At 39.5% G+C, this 15,550-nt stretch overlaps 1 protein-coding gene across 1 annotated transcript in view; it reads left to right on the forward strand.

Moving 5' to 3' along the window:
- Window positions 1-2,918: 2,918 nt before the first annotated feature.
- The window catches only part of LOC149238583 (CASP-like protein 2A3), a 225,216-nt gene continuing 212,584 nt past the window's right edge, over window positions 2,919-15,550 (forward strand). Inside the window, exon 1 of the mRNA XM_089373092.1 lies at window positions 2,919-3,605. Coding sequence (XP_089229218.1) covers window positions 3,391-3,605 — 215 coding nt within the window. The 5' untranslated portion in view covers window positions 2,919-3,390. The remainder of the gene's footprint in view (window positions 3,606-15,550) is intronic.

Here is a 15,550-nt window from a genome sequence, read left to right on the forward strand (position 1 = left end):
TAGATATTTTGGAGGAGTTGCAATTTCTTTACAACAATGAATTTCATTTAATTAAAAGTTGACACCATTCGCCTTTTATTAATGTTGTGGGGTCAATGTATTCATAAATCATGTGATGAAGATTTTCCACTCACATTCAATCTAAATGTTTGTCTTGACTTACATCTAATGCAATTTAGAGCTTTTATATTATTACTTGCACTTGATATAATTTAAAAGTAATTTTGTTAGTGTCTCTATTTATTTTGGAATATGACTTTTAGAATTTTAATTTAATTATCAATAATTATTAGGTGGATGGTATGGATTAACCTCCGTGGAATATCCACAATTTTTTTTAGTAGTAGTTAGGACAGAGGGTTGAGATTTATCTCAAAAATAGTTATGTTATTTTTATTTTCAATTTAATTAAAAAAAAACCAATGCCCACAAGTATCATTAAATTCTTGTTGCTTATTGTTACTTTTATATGAATTTATTGTTACATGTTTGTTTATTTATAGGCGTTCAACTCATATATTTATTCTTTTGATAATAATAATAATAATTATTTTTTATGATTTTTTTAAATCTAGGTAATGTGAGATATATCATGTGTCGTAACATCTATATCGAAATTTAGTAGCCATTTAATTTATATGGTATAGTCTAACATATAGACGAAATAGACTTTTTCATTGGAATATGGGAAAACAATTTGAAGAAAGAATGTGATTTTTGTTATTAAAAATGCATTTTTGAATGCATAAATGGATTAAATCCCACGGTGCACTCAAATTCTACAGATTAAACAACCTAAACTCAAGTTTTTAAAAATCTCCACCAGATTTTGATTAAAATTTTCTAGAAAAAATGTTGTCAAAAAGCCCATTTTGTCTATAAGTTAGGCTACGTCTTTCATTGATATGGATGCATTAGTAAGCCTATTATGCCCATCTATTTTAAAATAGGGTTTCCAAAATTTTAATTTGATTATCAATATTTAATAGGTGGATGGTAGGATTTAACCTTTATGGAATATCCATGGAATATTCTTAATACTAGTAAGGAATAGAGGGTTGAGATTCATCTCAAAGGTAGATATGTTTGCACAACTATATAAATTAAATGGCTGGTAAATGCCCATATGCATCAATCCATGATAAGCTTAAAAAAGCTTACTTCATGATACATGTCAATTTAAAAAATCATAAAAATTAACTAAATTATAATTTTATTTTAAACAACAACAAGAATAATAATAACAACCCCAAGGATTAGCTCAATGGGTAGAACCTTTGCTATTGAGAGGTCATGAGATCCATTTTCTAGACTCTCTTGGTGTCAAGCTCTGTGGTTAAGGTGACAAGAAGTGATCTACTTAGTACAAATATTTGGTTAACGTAGTAGTCATCGATCTTCAAAGTCCATAAACCACATAGAAAATTAATAATAATAATAATTAATTAATTGTGTGTGTCTATATATATATATATAATTTAAATATATATACCTTTTAAAAAATATGTAACAATATTCTAAACTCTTGAGATTCACCTCACTTTAATGTAAATAAACTTTCTTACAATACCATGACTTATCAATACCACATGTCCAAAAAATCATAACTCATTTTAGGATACTTGTTGATATGATATTTTTTTAATTAATCAATTTAATTAAAAAGAAAAAAAATGTGTAACTGCTTTGGAGATAAATCTCAACCTTTAATTTGTGAACATTACAAAGAATATTCTATGGAGGTTAAATCCCAATCATCCACATACTAATTATTGATAATTAAATTAAAATTCTAGAAGTCATGTTCTAAAATAGACACACGATCACTCTAATTAAACAAAATATTATAAAATTAAATATAAAAAATATTTTGACTATGAAATGAGTTATGGGTTTTTAGGCATGCTACATTTATAAGGCATGGTATTGACCCACAATAATGTAACAACCCATATTTATGGATTAAAAATCTCCATGATAAAGTGAGGTGAATCTCCATAGTTAATAATTTTTAAAATTAATGTGCTTAACTCATAAATTATTTTTTATATATACTTAACCATAATAATAACAATAATTTAAAATAAAATTATAATTTAGTTAATTTTTATTGTATTTTTAGTTTTGGTAATTTGAGATAGATCAATGTGTCTATGTTGATTTTTTTTGCAAGGAAGTATTCCATTCATTAAAGCAAGTTTACATAATGCACATACATGTTCTCTTGATATCAAGAGAGCAAATTTACTCGCCATCCCAAGACTTAACCAGGGCAACAATGTCTTGATGCTTATTGGTATATATTAACCATTTAATTTATATAATTACTCTAATTATTATAATTTCTCTAAATTTATAATAAAAATATTCCTATAATAACTTTGAGCCTTATTATCTACCAACCAAATATTAAAAATAAATATAGTAAAATTAAAACATTAAAATAAATAAACTTAACTCATTCATTAACTCTAATAATATCTATTAAATAGGCTTAACTCATTCAAAAACAATAAAGAAAGTTATCCACATTTAACTCCTGGGATAATCTATTTAGCCAAAAATTGGTCAAAAAATTGAGAGCACTTATGCTAAAGCTTCACAAAACAAACACCGAAAAACAATATGTATTATAAACTATCTTTCTTTCTATCAATCCCCACACCGTATGGCAAAACTTTTCCATGCAAACCTCTTAGTATTTAAGCTATAAAAAAACAAAACTTTAGAGTGGCTTTCCTGACCGCTATTCTAATGGTAAATGGGGGTCAAACGGGGGTCAAATGTTCGCTCTATGATGATACCGTCGTGATACTTGAAACACAGCGGGTACTTCACACACGCATTGCGTGGGCGCGGGACTTAAAACCTGCCTCGCCTGGTGTTTGTCGCGTGATGGGAAAAGAGTGTAAACGTATGCTACATTATCGCGTTGCCATCATTTTCTTCCTGCCTGAGGAATCTGTAAGAAAATGCCTGAGGAATCTGTCCCACCGTAGAAGCGTTGCTATCATTTTCACGGGCCTATATAAATGCGGCATAAAAAATCCGCACCACCCTCGAAACGGCCCTGTGCATGCAGATTGCCGTATCGAGGCATGCATTCATCATTCTCACCAACCCATCTCCATCTTTCCCGTCAAATATGTAACCTGCAACGCTGATTCGATGAAGCCCCTTAAAATCATTAAATGCCCTGCTTACCCATTTCGTCATCAACTATTATAGTTGAATTCCTACAGGCTCTGCATTAAATGCACTGAGACTATTGCCAAAGCCCACCCCGACAGAGCATATGTAGGCATACTTTATTCAGTGAATTATGGTGGAAAATTGTTCCAACGGAAGGAAGAACCAGGGGGTGGATTTGTTTGGGGTAGCTAACTGAAGATGGCGAAGAATGGAGTTATGAGTGCTGAGATGGGAGCAGAAAAAGAAGAAGAGATCGAATTAATTTCTGGATCAACAGCACAAAAGAAATGGATCGAGACGGCTTTGCGGTTTCTACCTGTTGGATTTTGCATTTCAGCTCTTGCACTTATGCTTAAGAGCAAGCAGGGAAACGATTATGGAACTGTCGAGTATAAACATGTTGGCGCTTTCAGGTAAGCTTTCATATTTGTTCATTATCTCTCTCTGTTGAATTTCTACTTCTATGAAGACATTTATTGCGGTTTTGAGGACACACAGAGGCCATACATGCATTCCAAAGAGATCTAAACTAGCAGTTCAGCTCACTTAGCTTTACACAGAACTTGAAGTAAAAGAACAGAAAGCATCAATAGTGATCCATCCACATCAGGATCACAATGAGAAGAACTGTGCACAATAACATCAAGTCATTTCCCCAAAAAGTTCTTCATACATTAACCTCCTCCTCTTTTAAATTGTCCCTCCTCTTATGTCACAATTAGTTCAACCCTAACTACCAAATACTTCCCTTGATTCAAGGGATGAGTCATAAACAGCTATAAAGCTGTTACAGTTCACATTCATCCACTGTTAAACCTAGAAACACATCCACGCATATGCATACATTGAGAGAGAGAAATACTTTGGAAAATCATGTACTTAACCCATGTCATCTTAAACATCCTCATACCACCTAACTCAGAATATTTAAAATACCCCAACAGAATCTGACCCTTTTCCAGGAATGATGGGCACCTGACTACCTTGGTGTGCTACAGAAGTGGTGTCCGTCTGGCAGAGGTAACAAAGTAATGGAATTGTTTGTCATGGAATGGGTTGGTTGAGTCCATTGCAGCTTCTTGGCACTTGCTACCACCTTTTGTTTCAATTACATCATTTTCTCATCCAATTCTGCAGTTGTAGGTGAAGCCGAAAATTTTGTCTTGGCCTGTTAAAAAACTAGCTTCTTTCCACCAAGGATCCAATATGTAGAATTGCGTGTCTGTTATCGATTTGAATAATTTTTTCCAGGTAAGTAATTTACCATGACTCATTTTCCAGAGAAAGATAAGGAAAGTAGTTATGGAAAAAGAATTGCGCTTTGATGTTTCATTCGTGAAATTGCCTATGAAGAGTGAATGTTTTGCTTTATTTGATGAATTCCGGTCTGCCATTGGCTATATTACACTCTTAAACGTTTGCATGCCTAGACCACTCACAAATTCCAGAACATTGGCTTGTAGAGTAGTTATTTGTGCTTTTGACAAGGTGAGTTCCCTTTCTAGAGGACTAAGAAGGGAACTTTTTGTGCACACTGTGAAAGGAAGCAGAGGTTTGGAGGTGAGTTCCGGCTTCTGCCCTCTGCGTTAGCTTTCCCGGCTGTTCGGCAGTTCCTGTTGTTCTCGACGGTTCCGATAGTTTCGGCAATTCCGACAATCCCGACAATTCTCGGTAGTTCTAGCAGTTCTGGTAGTGTCGGCAATTTCGGCTATTCCTGGCAGTTCCGGCAATTCCAGTAGTTCCGACGATTTCGGCTGTTCTCGACAGTTCCAGCAATTCTGGCTATTCCCGGCAGTTCCGGCAGTTCTAGCTATTTCGGCTATTCCCGACAGTTTCGGCAGTTCCGGTTGTTCAGCAGTTCTGATAGTTCTAACAATTTCGGCTATTCTCGGCAATTTTGGCAGTTCCGGCTATTCTCGGCAGTTCCGGCTTCTGCCCTCTGGATTAGGGCAGCATTATCCCTTAGGATCTCTCCTCCTACTAAAACCCAAAGATAAGTAGAGAGGAAGAGATCCCAAGTGTGTTGAAATGACTTGAAGGCCACCTCTATTTATACTAAAACGTTGAGCACAAGTGGGGTTTATTTGGTTGCTAGCTGACCTTGACGAATTGTCTCATAACACAAATAAATTCATATCTCCATGAATACTTATCGGAATTGGATGATCGATAAATCAATCGTACACCTCTCGATGCGAGGGATGCAAGAAAAATATCAGCTTCCATTAACAAGATGACCCACATGGAGTTTGGCCTTAGTTGCCAATTTTAACACTCCCTCTCAACTAGGGAGAACTCCATCCGCTAATCCATATGTCCGACTGTACTATCTCTGCCATCAGTGCCCTGCACTGCACTGCTCTGCTTTGCTCTGGTGAACCATGAAGAAGAAGAATTGATCGAGAATGTCTTATACCATTCTTTACTGACTCGAAGTTAGTTTCATTTGAAGAGAGTGTGTCACATCACTCTTACTGGCCCGAAGTCAGTTTTATTGATCCCAGATCAATATCACAAGAGAGTGTCTCAAACTAATCATACTGATCCCAGATCAATGGAGGTCATCCTAGCATAGGGAGTACAGTAGATACATCGATGCGTCCATTGGTAGTACTACTATGGTCCCTAACCCCATTTCCTTGCTCATTGATCAGATGAGAGGTACTTCCCATGTGTCCCAGATTGCATGGGTAGGATGCCTTGACAGGAGAACTAATCATCTTGTCCACAGGAGAACGAATCATCGTGCCCTATAGTTGCCACGGGAGAACTAATCATCCTGACCCACAGGAGAACTAATCATCCTGTTTCACAGTTGCCACGAGAAAACTAATCATCCCGGCCCACAGGAGAACTAATCATCCATTCCACAGTTGCCATGGGAGAACTAATCATCCCGACCCACAGGAGAACTAATCATCCTATTCCACAGTTGCCACAGGAGAACTAATCGTCTCGGCCCACAGGAGAACTAATCATCCTGTTCCACAGTTGCCACGGGAGAACTAATCATCTTGGCCCACAGGAGAACTAATCATCTTGTTCCACAGTTGCCACGGGGTATCACAGGGGAAGGTTGAACCTGTCATCTTGTACATATCGCACCACCAGGGGAGGGTGAATCGCCCTGTGGTCGTATGTTGCTCCAGTAAGTACCCCAAGCCCCCTAGAGCTCCCAGAGTTCAATGCATGCAACATGCAGGACCCTTACAAGAAGGTCTCTCAACGACTCCAAGTCGTTTGGGAAAGTCATAGATTTGACCTTTCAACGGGGCTTTGACAAAATGTCTGCGACTTGTACATCAGTCTTAATGTGATGGAGCCTCCTTGCTCATCGACTTACCATATCCCAGATAAGGCAGTATCTGATGTCTATCTGCTGGAGCAATCATCGAATACGGGATTCCTTAATAATCGAATCCCCCCTCTGGTTGTCACAGAGAATCATAGTGGTATTCATCATGTGTACAAACAACTCACTTAAGAGCTTTTGCAACCATGCAGCTTCACACAAGATCATACTTGTAGCTATGTATTTGGTCTCGACAGTGCTTATAGCAACCAATTTCTGCTTCCTGCTCATCCATGATATCGAAGCAGAATCCAAAGAGAACCAGCACTGAGAAGTGCTCTAGTGATCCTCCACACTGCCTGCCCAGTCAGCATTCGAATAATCATGCCGTTTCATATTTCCGGCAGTGTATCTCAATCCATGAGAGATTGTGCCTCGAAGATATCTGAGAAGCATCTTGGCATCAATCCAGTGAGGCTCAACCAAATATGAGCTCACCATGCTAACTGCAAAACATATGTTCGGACGGAAGTTCACCAAGAACACCAACGCAAATGAGTTTATGAAACTCAGAGGCATTTCCCAAATCTAGTCCGACATCACTACCATATAACTTCTGAAAGTTAAGATCCTTGAGGTAGTCACAGGCTTGCAGTTTATCATTCCACATTCGAAATCCAACTCCCTCTTACTTTTGCAAATGAGAGGGTCTGCACCTGTCAGAAATAGGTCGTCTTTAGAAGGTGTCGGTATGAGAGGTCTATCATCCACAACCTTCGGTAATGGTTTGGATCGGTTTCACTCCTAGTGAATCTCAGCTTCATCAGACATCTATCAATCCTCTCATACTACGCTCGGGGTGTTTTGCTTCAAGCCATAGAGGGCTTTCTTCCACTTGTATGCATGAGATTTCCGATCATAAATCTCAAACTCCTCGGGTTGTTCCAAACCTGTGGACCTGCTGCATGAGGGGAATGGTCCCCTTATAAGATTTTCCTTCGGTACATCTCAGACATGTACCTTCATGCTCTTCTTGAATTCAGGCATCCCTATCACCATCTGACTCACATCGGGTAGAGCCCCATAGGTAGACCTCCGGTGTTATAGATGCGTTATGTCAATTGACATGATCCCCAATGGACCATCCTACAACTTGATACAAATTGCCAACCCTAAACCCATGAGAAAAAGCATCTTTGAAAATTCTATTTTTTAACACGTACCTTTCCATTGATGAATGCCACCCTGAAACCTTTGACTTCCATTTCCGGGATGGACACCAGGTTCTTTTTGCGGTTAGGTACATAAAAGAGATTCTTATAAATGAATAGAGTTACCCTCATTCAATTGAGGGGTAACATTCCCTACACCCTTTCTGGGATAGGTGGCATCGACTCCAAGTATAATCCCACGGTTGTTTCCGTCTCTACGAAATTCGAGAGAGAACCCTTTCTATCCGATGAGGTGCCTTGAAGCACTACGATCAATAAGCCAGATTCCCAAAGAATCTGAAGGAGAGGGCTAATACAAGATAACGCTTTTTTATCTTATCAGAAAGAACATTTGATTCTTCATACCTGGGGTTCCTTGCTTTCTCTGAAGAGTCAGTTGTTTCATCGATGACCTGCATTACTTGTCATTCCTCTGATCATTGAAGATGTCCCTGGAATGATTGTTATCATCATCAAGTGATGTGTCCCTACCTCAGACACTCCTTCGCATGATGGCCAAACTTATTACAACCAAGGCATCTACCTTTCCTTCCACCCTTAGATCTGGACTTCCTTTAGAAGTGATCTTTAGGTAGGCCATCAAAAACTTTTGCTGTGCCATTCTGATAATATTCTCTGCTTCGACTTCACCCTTGGTGAATTTGAGAGATGAGGAATCCATTGATCCTTTTTTTTCCCAACTGTCTTCGGTGATTGCTCTTTCACTCTTGCTTGGGCATTGCCTTCACCTTAGCTCTGATACCATGTTAATTTTAGGTATGTTCTATGCTTAGAGCAATTTATTTCAATTTTCACAGTTAGCTCAATAACTTTTCGAGATTAGCAATCACATCAGCATTAAAGTAAACTACAGATAGAACATAAACATAAATCGCAGAAGACAAGCCAAGACAAGAGGACACAAGATGTGGCGCTAGCCAGGGACAAACCCCAATGTGGGGAAACCCTTGATCAATTCTTCGTATATGTTCTTCAATAGTTCAGCAGAGAGAGAGAAAGTACGTTTACAACAGAAGTCAACACTTTGACTTATCTAGATAAGAGCATAGATCATCTCTAAGAAGATGATACATGAGATCAGTTGAAGACATGTTGCTTCAACTGATTCTCCAAGGTGATTCCTTCACCTATCATTGTGCTGCATTTTGTCATCATGCTGCACCTCACCGTGCTGCACCATGCTACACCCATCATAACTATGCTACATCTCATCATGCTTCATTAATCATGACTGTACCCATCACTGTATTGCATTATGTGCCATTGCTGCACCATGTTGCCATACTGACCTATGTGTTGGCTGCATCTTGCTTGCTTGTTGTCCCTAGCTTGCTTATTGTCCTTAGCATGCTTATTGTTGCATGCTAGCTGTCCCTTGCATGCTAGTTGTAAAATTGCATGCTTGGTGTATTTGCCGCTAAGTACCATACATTTGCCCCAATGTTAGTTAGTTGTCCTTTTCATGCTGCTCTCCTTCAGAGACAGATGCTCTGGCTGTTCCGGCAGTTCCCGGTAGTTTCAGCAGTTCCCGACAGTTCTCGGCAGTCCCGGTAGTTCCCAGTAGTTTCGGCAATTCCAACAGTTCTGGCTGTTCTGGGTAGTCCTGGCAGTTCCGACAATTCCGACAATTTCGGTTGTTCCTGCTAGTTTTGGCTTCTGCCCTCTGCGTCACCTTTCCCGCCTGTTCCGACAGTTCTTGGCAGTTCCGGCTTCTGCCCTCTGCGTCAGCTTTCCCGCCTGTTCCGGCAGTTCTTGGCAGTTCCGACAGTTTTGGCAATTCTGGCTGTTGTTCTCGGTAGTTCAGGCAGTTCCGGCTTTTCCCAGCAGCTCCGGCAGTTCCGGCTTCTGCCCTCTGCGTCAGCTTTTCTGGCTGTTCCGGCAGTTCCAGTTGTTCCCGGCAGTTCCGGCTATTCCCGGCCGTTCTGGCAGTTCCTGACAATTCCGGCTATTCCGGTAGTTCCGGCTTTTCCCGACAATTCCAGCAATTCCTGTTGTTCCCTTCTTGTAAAACTCAGTAATCCATCCATATTCTTTATGCTTCACAATATCATGCATCAAAAGGTTCAATGTGTGCACCAATCACCCGGACCAAAATATGTGTGAATGAGTATGCTCAATAATATTTTCTGATGCCTTACAATTTGCTGCATTATTAGTGATCGCTTGAACCACATTATTGGGACCAACATCTTTGATTGTTTTCAGTAGGAGATTTGCAATGTTTTGGGAAGTTGCATAGATGGAAGAGGAGTCATGACTTGCAAGAAACACTAAACCGCTACTAGAAACACCAAGAACATTTATCAAATGTTGGTTTCTAACATTTGTCCAACCATCTGATACAATGGATACTCCGCAATCCACCCACTCATTTGTAAAATGTGTCAAAGCTCTTTGAACTTTTTAATATTTATGATAACATGGTTCTAGATTTCTCATTATTGGGGCTCTTGTATCCTTTTGGGGATTCATTGTGTTAAAATTTGGGTACTAGAGGACAAGTGGTTCCCTAAGGCTTTGATCTTTGGCCTAGGGAAAAGTGTCCAAATTTATTTGTACTTTTCTCCTAAAGTGACTTTATAAGTGGTAAAGTCAATTTAATTTAAAAGTGACTTTATAAGTGGTAAAGTTACATTCTAATTTAAAAGTGACTTTATTAAAGTCAATGAAGAATTAGAAAGTGAAAAAGTGACTATGGAAATAAAAGGCTAAGTGGGTCTTTATTTAAGTGGGTGAGTTAAAAAATAGAAATTGAGAATTAAATGCACATTTATTCTCATCTCTAGATCTAAATGAATCTCAATCATTAGATCTTAGGGTAACCCAAAAGTTCATTTAGAGAGTAAAAAGAAAAGAGAAGAGAAGAGAAAAAGATCAATTCATTCTTTCATGAGCATTTGAGAGAAAGAGAAGAGAGAGCAAGGAGAAAATTTCTAAGCAGTGAGGAAGTGAAGGAGAGTAGCAAGAAATTTCAGCAAATTTGGGTAGCAACATTTATTAGCATGCATCCCAAGGCAAAACTGTACAACACCAGAAAGGCACAAAAATCGAGGAAGAAGGACAACAGCAAGGGCACAAATTTCGAGGCAGGTTTTGGGCACGATTTTCAAGACAGCCGTATTGCTAAAATCTGTAAGGTCTGTACATAAAGTTTTGGGCACGTTTTTTGAGGCAAGACGTACAACATTTAATGCTGTTTTATTGCTGGAATATATATATATATATATTTTTTTTTGGCTGTTCTCTGATTGGCACGATTTTCGAGGCGGAGTTCAAGCACGGAAATCGAGATAAGTTGTAATTTGTGGTTGTTGGAATTTTTACTGTGTATTTTAGTTTCTCTGTAAAAACATTTTCAGAAATAAAGAAGAGCTCTCAAATTGGTTTACCCCAAGAGTTGTAGGGGTTTTTTCCAGGGTCACATTGATAAAAAATCACTGTGTTATTTTTTGTGTGGCTGTCATAATTTTGTTGTGTTTGATTTCTGCAATTTCAGCAGTTGTGAAATTTCTAAATTTGTGTTTTCAGAAAATATTGTCATTTCCAGATTTTAGAATTTTTTATCATTCTTGGATTTAAAACTAAATGCATGGAGTGATAAAGAAAACTGATAACCGGAGTGGGGGTTGAAATTTCTTCATGGTATCAGAGGTTGGTTGGCTGAAAAGTGCAATTGGGACAACAAAGTGAAAATTACAACAAGTTGATTTTTACACAGAAAACAGAAACCTTTACCACAGATTTGAGAATTTCAGTTTGGTAGGACAATGAAACATGTCTTTGGGTTTGAGAGTTGAAGACAGGTTGGATGGACATAACAACTACAGTGCATGGAAGGAGAGAATTTAGAGCATCTTTGAGGAAGTAGAAGTCTTAGGCATTATGGTAAATACCACACAAAACCCAATAGTAGTACCTGCTGACCCCATACAATTGGCAAAATTTAATAAAAGGAATGCTAAGGCAAAAAGATTGATTTTGAAAGGAATCAAAGATCATGTCATTTCTCATGTGAGAGGAAAGACTTATGCACATGAGATGTGGACAACCTTGATCAGTCTTTACCAGAGCTCAAATGAAAATAGAAAAATGGTCTTAAAGGAGAAACAAGTCCATTAAAATGGCTAAGATTGACAGTGTTACAACATTCCTCACAAAGATCACTTCAGTGAGAGATGAGTTGGTAGCCATAGGTGAGATCATGGCATTGTTGCATGAGAAAACCTTCCCGATTGGGAGAGATTGTGGGATGATTGCATTCAGAATGAGATCAGAAAGAACCATCTTGGGGCAGCCAACCAGGTGGAAGAAGATGACAATGTGGCATTGTTAGCAAGAGGCAAGAAAGACAGAGCAAAGAAGCAAGCTTCCAACAGTGGAGGCAAAGGCAAAGGTAAAGGCAAGCAGTGGAACAAGGAGAAGGACTATTCCAAAGTCAAATGTTGGAATTGTCAAAAGTTGGGACACTATGCTGTTGTGTGTCCGGAGAAGAAGAACAAGAAAGGGAGAGACAAACCCATGACAGTTTCTGCAGAGATAGAGAGCTTCTCAGAGAGCTTTGATCGGGAGTTTGTGTTCATAGCTTGTGAGGCCACTAGTGCAGGATCACCTGTCATACAGGTTCAAAGGGAGTGTGCACTCCCCGCTACTAGCAGAGCATCTTCTAGCATTTGGTATGTTGACAGTGGCGCTTCCCGCCACATGACAGGAGTCAGAGAGTAATTTTTAGAGCTTTTAGAGGATGATACTGAAATGGAGGTAGTACTTGGTGATGACAACATTATTAGAGCGGTCGGTGTGGGGACATTGACATTTGATAGGGGACCCAAACCTCCTTTGGAAGTGTCAGATGTTCTATATGTGCCTGGAACGAAGAAGAACCTGATATCCGTCTCAACACTTGAGGACAGAGGGTATGATGTGTTGTTCAGGAGAGGGCAGGTGCTTATATATCCTAGGGGAACTCCAACTTCTTCAGCTAGAGTGATTGGTGTGCGCCATGCCAAGGTGTACAAGTTCTCATTCCAGCCCCTGATGGCATTGAGTAGCAGCACCCGAGACAGGACCGACAACAGATCTAGCAGTTCAGAGTTGTGTGAGATTTGGCATCGCAGGATGGGGCACATGTATCATGGGGCCTTGAGTGGTGTGCCAGATTTCAGTTCTAATCACCTTGATGTATGCAGCAATGTTTTAAAAACCAGAACTGGTGACCGGATCGATCCACCTAATGAACCAGGTTTCGTATCGGAACCGGTCGAACTGGGACTGGTCAGGTCTAAACGAACCGGTTTAAAAAAAACATTAAATAATTATTTTTTAATAAAAAAAACTATTTTAAGATTTAAAACCATGATTCCAAGACAATAGAAACAAAATCTGCAAGGTTTGTTCATCTATATACCATGTAAAGGTGAATATATCGAAATGGCATCGAGTGCTATACATATACGCAATAAAATACATAATCAATAAGGCTCTAAATGGCCTCTAAAGTCCGAAAACAATGCTCTAAGCTATGGTGTCACTGAACTACTACAAGTCTACATATCAGTGATCAACAACATGATCACTCCTCATCATGATCAAACTCATCACCACTACTAGACAAGAGATCATCAACATGAGCTACATAAATAATGCCTTCGAGTTTGAGGACTCCTAAAACTCCTCTACAACTTTAATAGTAGCAAAAATAGACATCAAAACTACAAATCACTGATCAACATGGTCAGTCATGAAACTCATCATTGATTCAACGCTATTAGAAATACATAAACATCATCTACAAGAGATACATGAACATCATCTAGCTCAAAGTCTTTAGACTTGGAATCCTCAACCTTATAACATGATAGAAATTGAAAAGGTTTAACATGCCTAACCAATGATTTTGGTTTGAGTGAAGGGTTCATCTCCTCAACCTTATAATGTGGTAGAAAAAGATTAGCATGCCTAACCAGTTGTTTTCCTTTGAGTGAAGGGTGCATTCTTGTTAAGGCCATGGTAGAGGAGTTCAACAATCAGTACCACCAACATCAACAAAGTTCAACAATCAATGCCACCATGATCAAGGTTCTTAAAGGGCTTCATGCTCTTGATCAAATGCCAATCTCATACCCTCATGCATGATAGAATCAAATGGAAACATTGCAAACCCCCAAACCATGAAATCCTGAAAACCATTAAGTCTGTTGAATTTTGAGTGAAATCTAAAATTCTAGTTTCTGCATATGAAATCCAACGAGGTCGAAACCACTCTCAAACATCCTGAGTCATTTCATCGTAATGTTAAAAATTTAAGTAAAAGGATGAAAATGAAAATGAAAGGAAATATCACTTTTACTTTAAGAATTTAACATTACCATTAATTGCCAACATTGTTAGGGTTGAGATGTGTCAGGAAAATGAGAGGGTAGGCATGTTTTTCTTGGAGGGACTATTTTTGGAGGAAAACAACCCTAAATTTCCCTCAAACTAGCTTCAAAACTCACAAAAATGCATTTTGTGGGGGTTATAGTTGCCCTGACAATAAACCGGCTAGTTTAGGACAAAACCTACCGATTCTGTCCTAAACCGGCCGGTTAGGGCAAAAAAAAGGCGACATGATGAGGTAAATCGAGTTTTTAAGCCAGTTTGACCCGGTGGGCTTGCTAACCAGCCAGTTTGATCGGTTACCAGTTCAGACTGGCCGATTTTTAAAACATTGGTATGCAGAGGATGTGCTATGGGGAAGTTTTCCAGATCCCCTGTTCCCAGCAATGACAACAGAGCGACTGGGATCCTTGATTTGATTCATACTGATGTGAGTGGTCGGATGTCTCATGTATCCTTGAGTGGCTATGAGTACTATGTTTTATTCATTGATGACCACTCCAGGAAGACTTGGATTTATTTCTTGAAGACCAAGAGTGAGGTCTTCAAGCGGTTTCAAGAGTTCAAAGCTCTTGTGGAGACCTAGACAGGTGGGAAGATCAAGGTCCTCAGGTCGGACAATGGAGGGGAGTATACCCTTGGTGAGTTTGTTGATTTTTGTGCTGAGGTAGGCATTAGGAGGGAGTTCACAGTGCCTTACAACCCCCAACAGAATGGGGTTGCGGAGAGGAAGAACAGATCCATTGTAGGAGCTGCCAAAGCCATGCTTCATGATTATGGGTTACCTTTATTTTTGTGGGTAGAGGCCTGCAACACTGCTGTGTACTTGCAGAACAGGAGTCCAGATTGTGCCTTGGGGAATGTGACTCTGGAGGAGGCTTTTTCTGGGAAGAAGCTTGATGTTGGGCACTTTCGTATCTTTGGGTGCCTTACATATTCCTATGTCCCCAAGGAGAACAGGACCAAGCTAGAGCCCACTGCAGACAAGGGAATCTTTGTGGGTTATAGCGAGACCTCGAAAGCTTATCGGATTTATATTCCTGCGTAGAGGAAAGTGGTTGTCATGCGGGATGTGAAGTTCGAGGAGGAGAGAGCTTTCAGGAGGTCACGAGAGTTAGAGTATCCAGAGTCACCAGACCCTTAGGAGTAGCTGAGTCAGTCACAGGGATCCAGTGGTCAGGGATCAGGAGGTACATCGATTACAATGTCAGGTCCATCAGTGAGCAGTGGCTCTCAGAGTCAGGTGGGTGGTTCTTCGGGCAACATGCAGGGCAGTCCGCAGAGCAGTTCACAGGGTAGTCCACTAATGGACAGTTCGCACGGTACTTCAGCATCTACAGGCACAGATTCAGGCATGAGGTCAGTTGGCAAGCCTTCAGGAGTTCAGGCTTCTGATGATGATGAGGATTCTTTCACTCCAGTGAGAGAAGTATGCTCAGGGAAGAGGAAGCCCAAGTGG

This window comes from Pinus tabuliformis, chromosome 8 (assembly GCF_031772625.1).
Source record: "Pinus tabuliformis cultivar Carrire ecotype Pingquan chromosome 8, CPIR1, whole genome shotgun sequence".
Lineage (NCBI taxonomy): Eukaryota > Viridiplantae > Streptophyta > Pinopsida > Pinales > Pinaceae > Pinus > Pinus tabuliformis.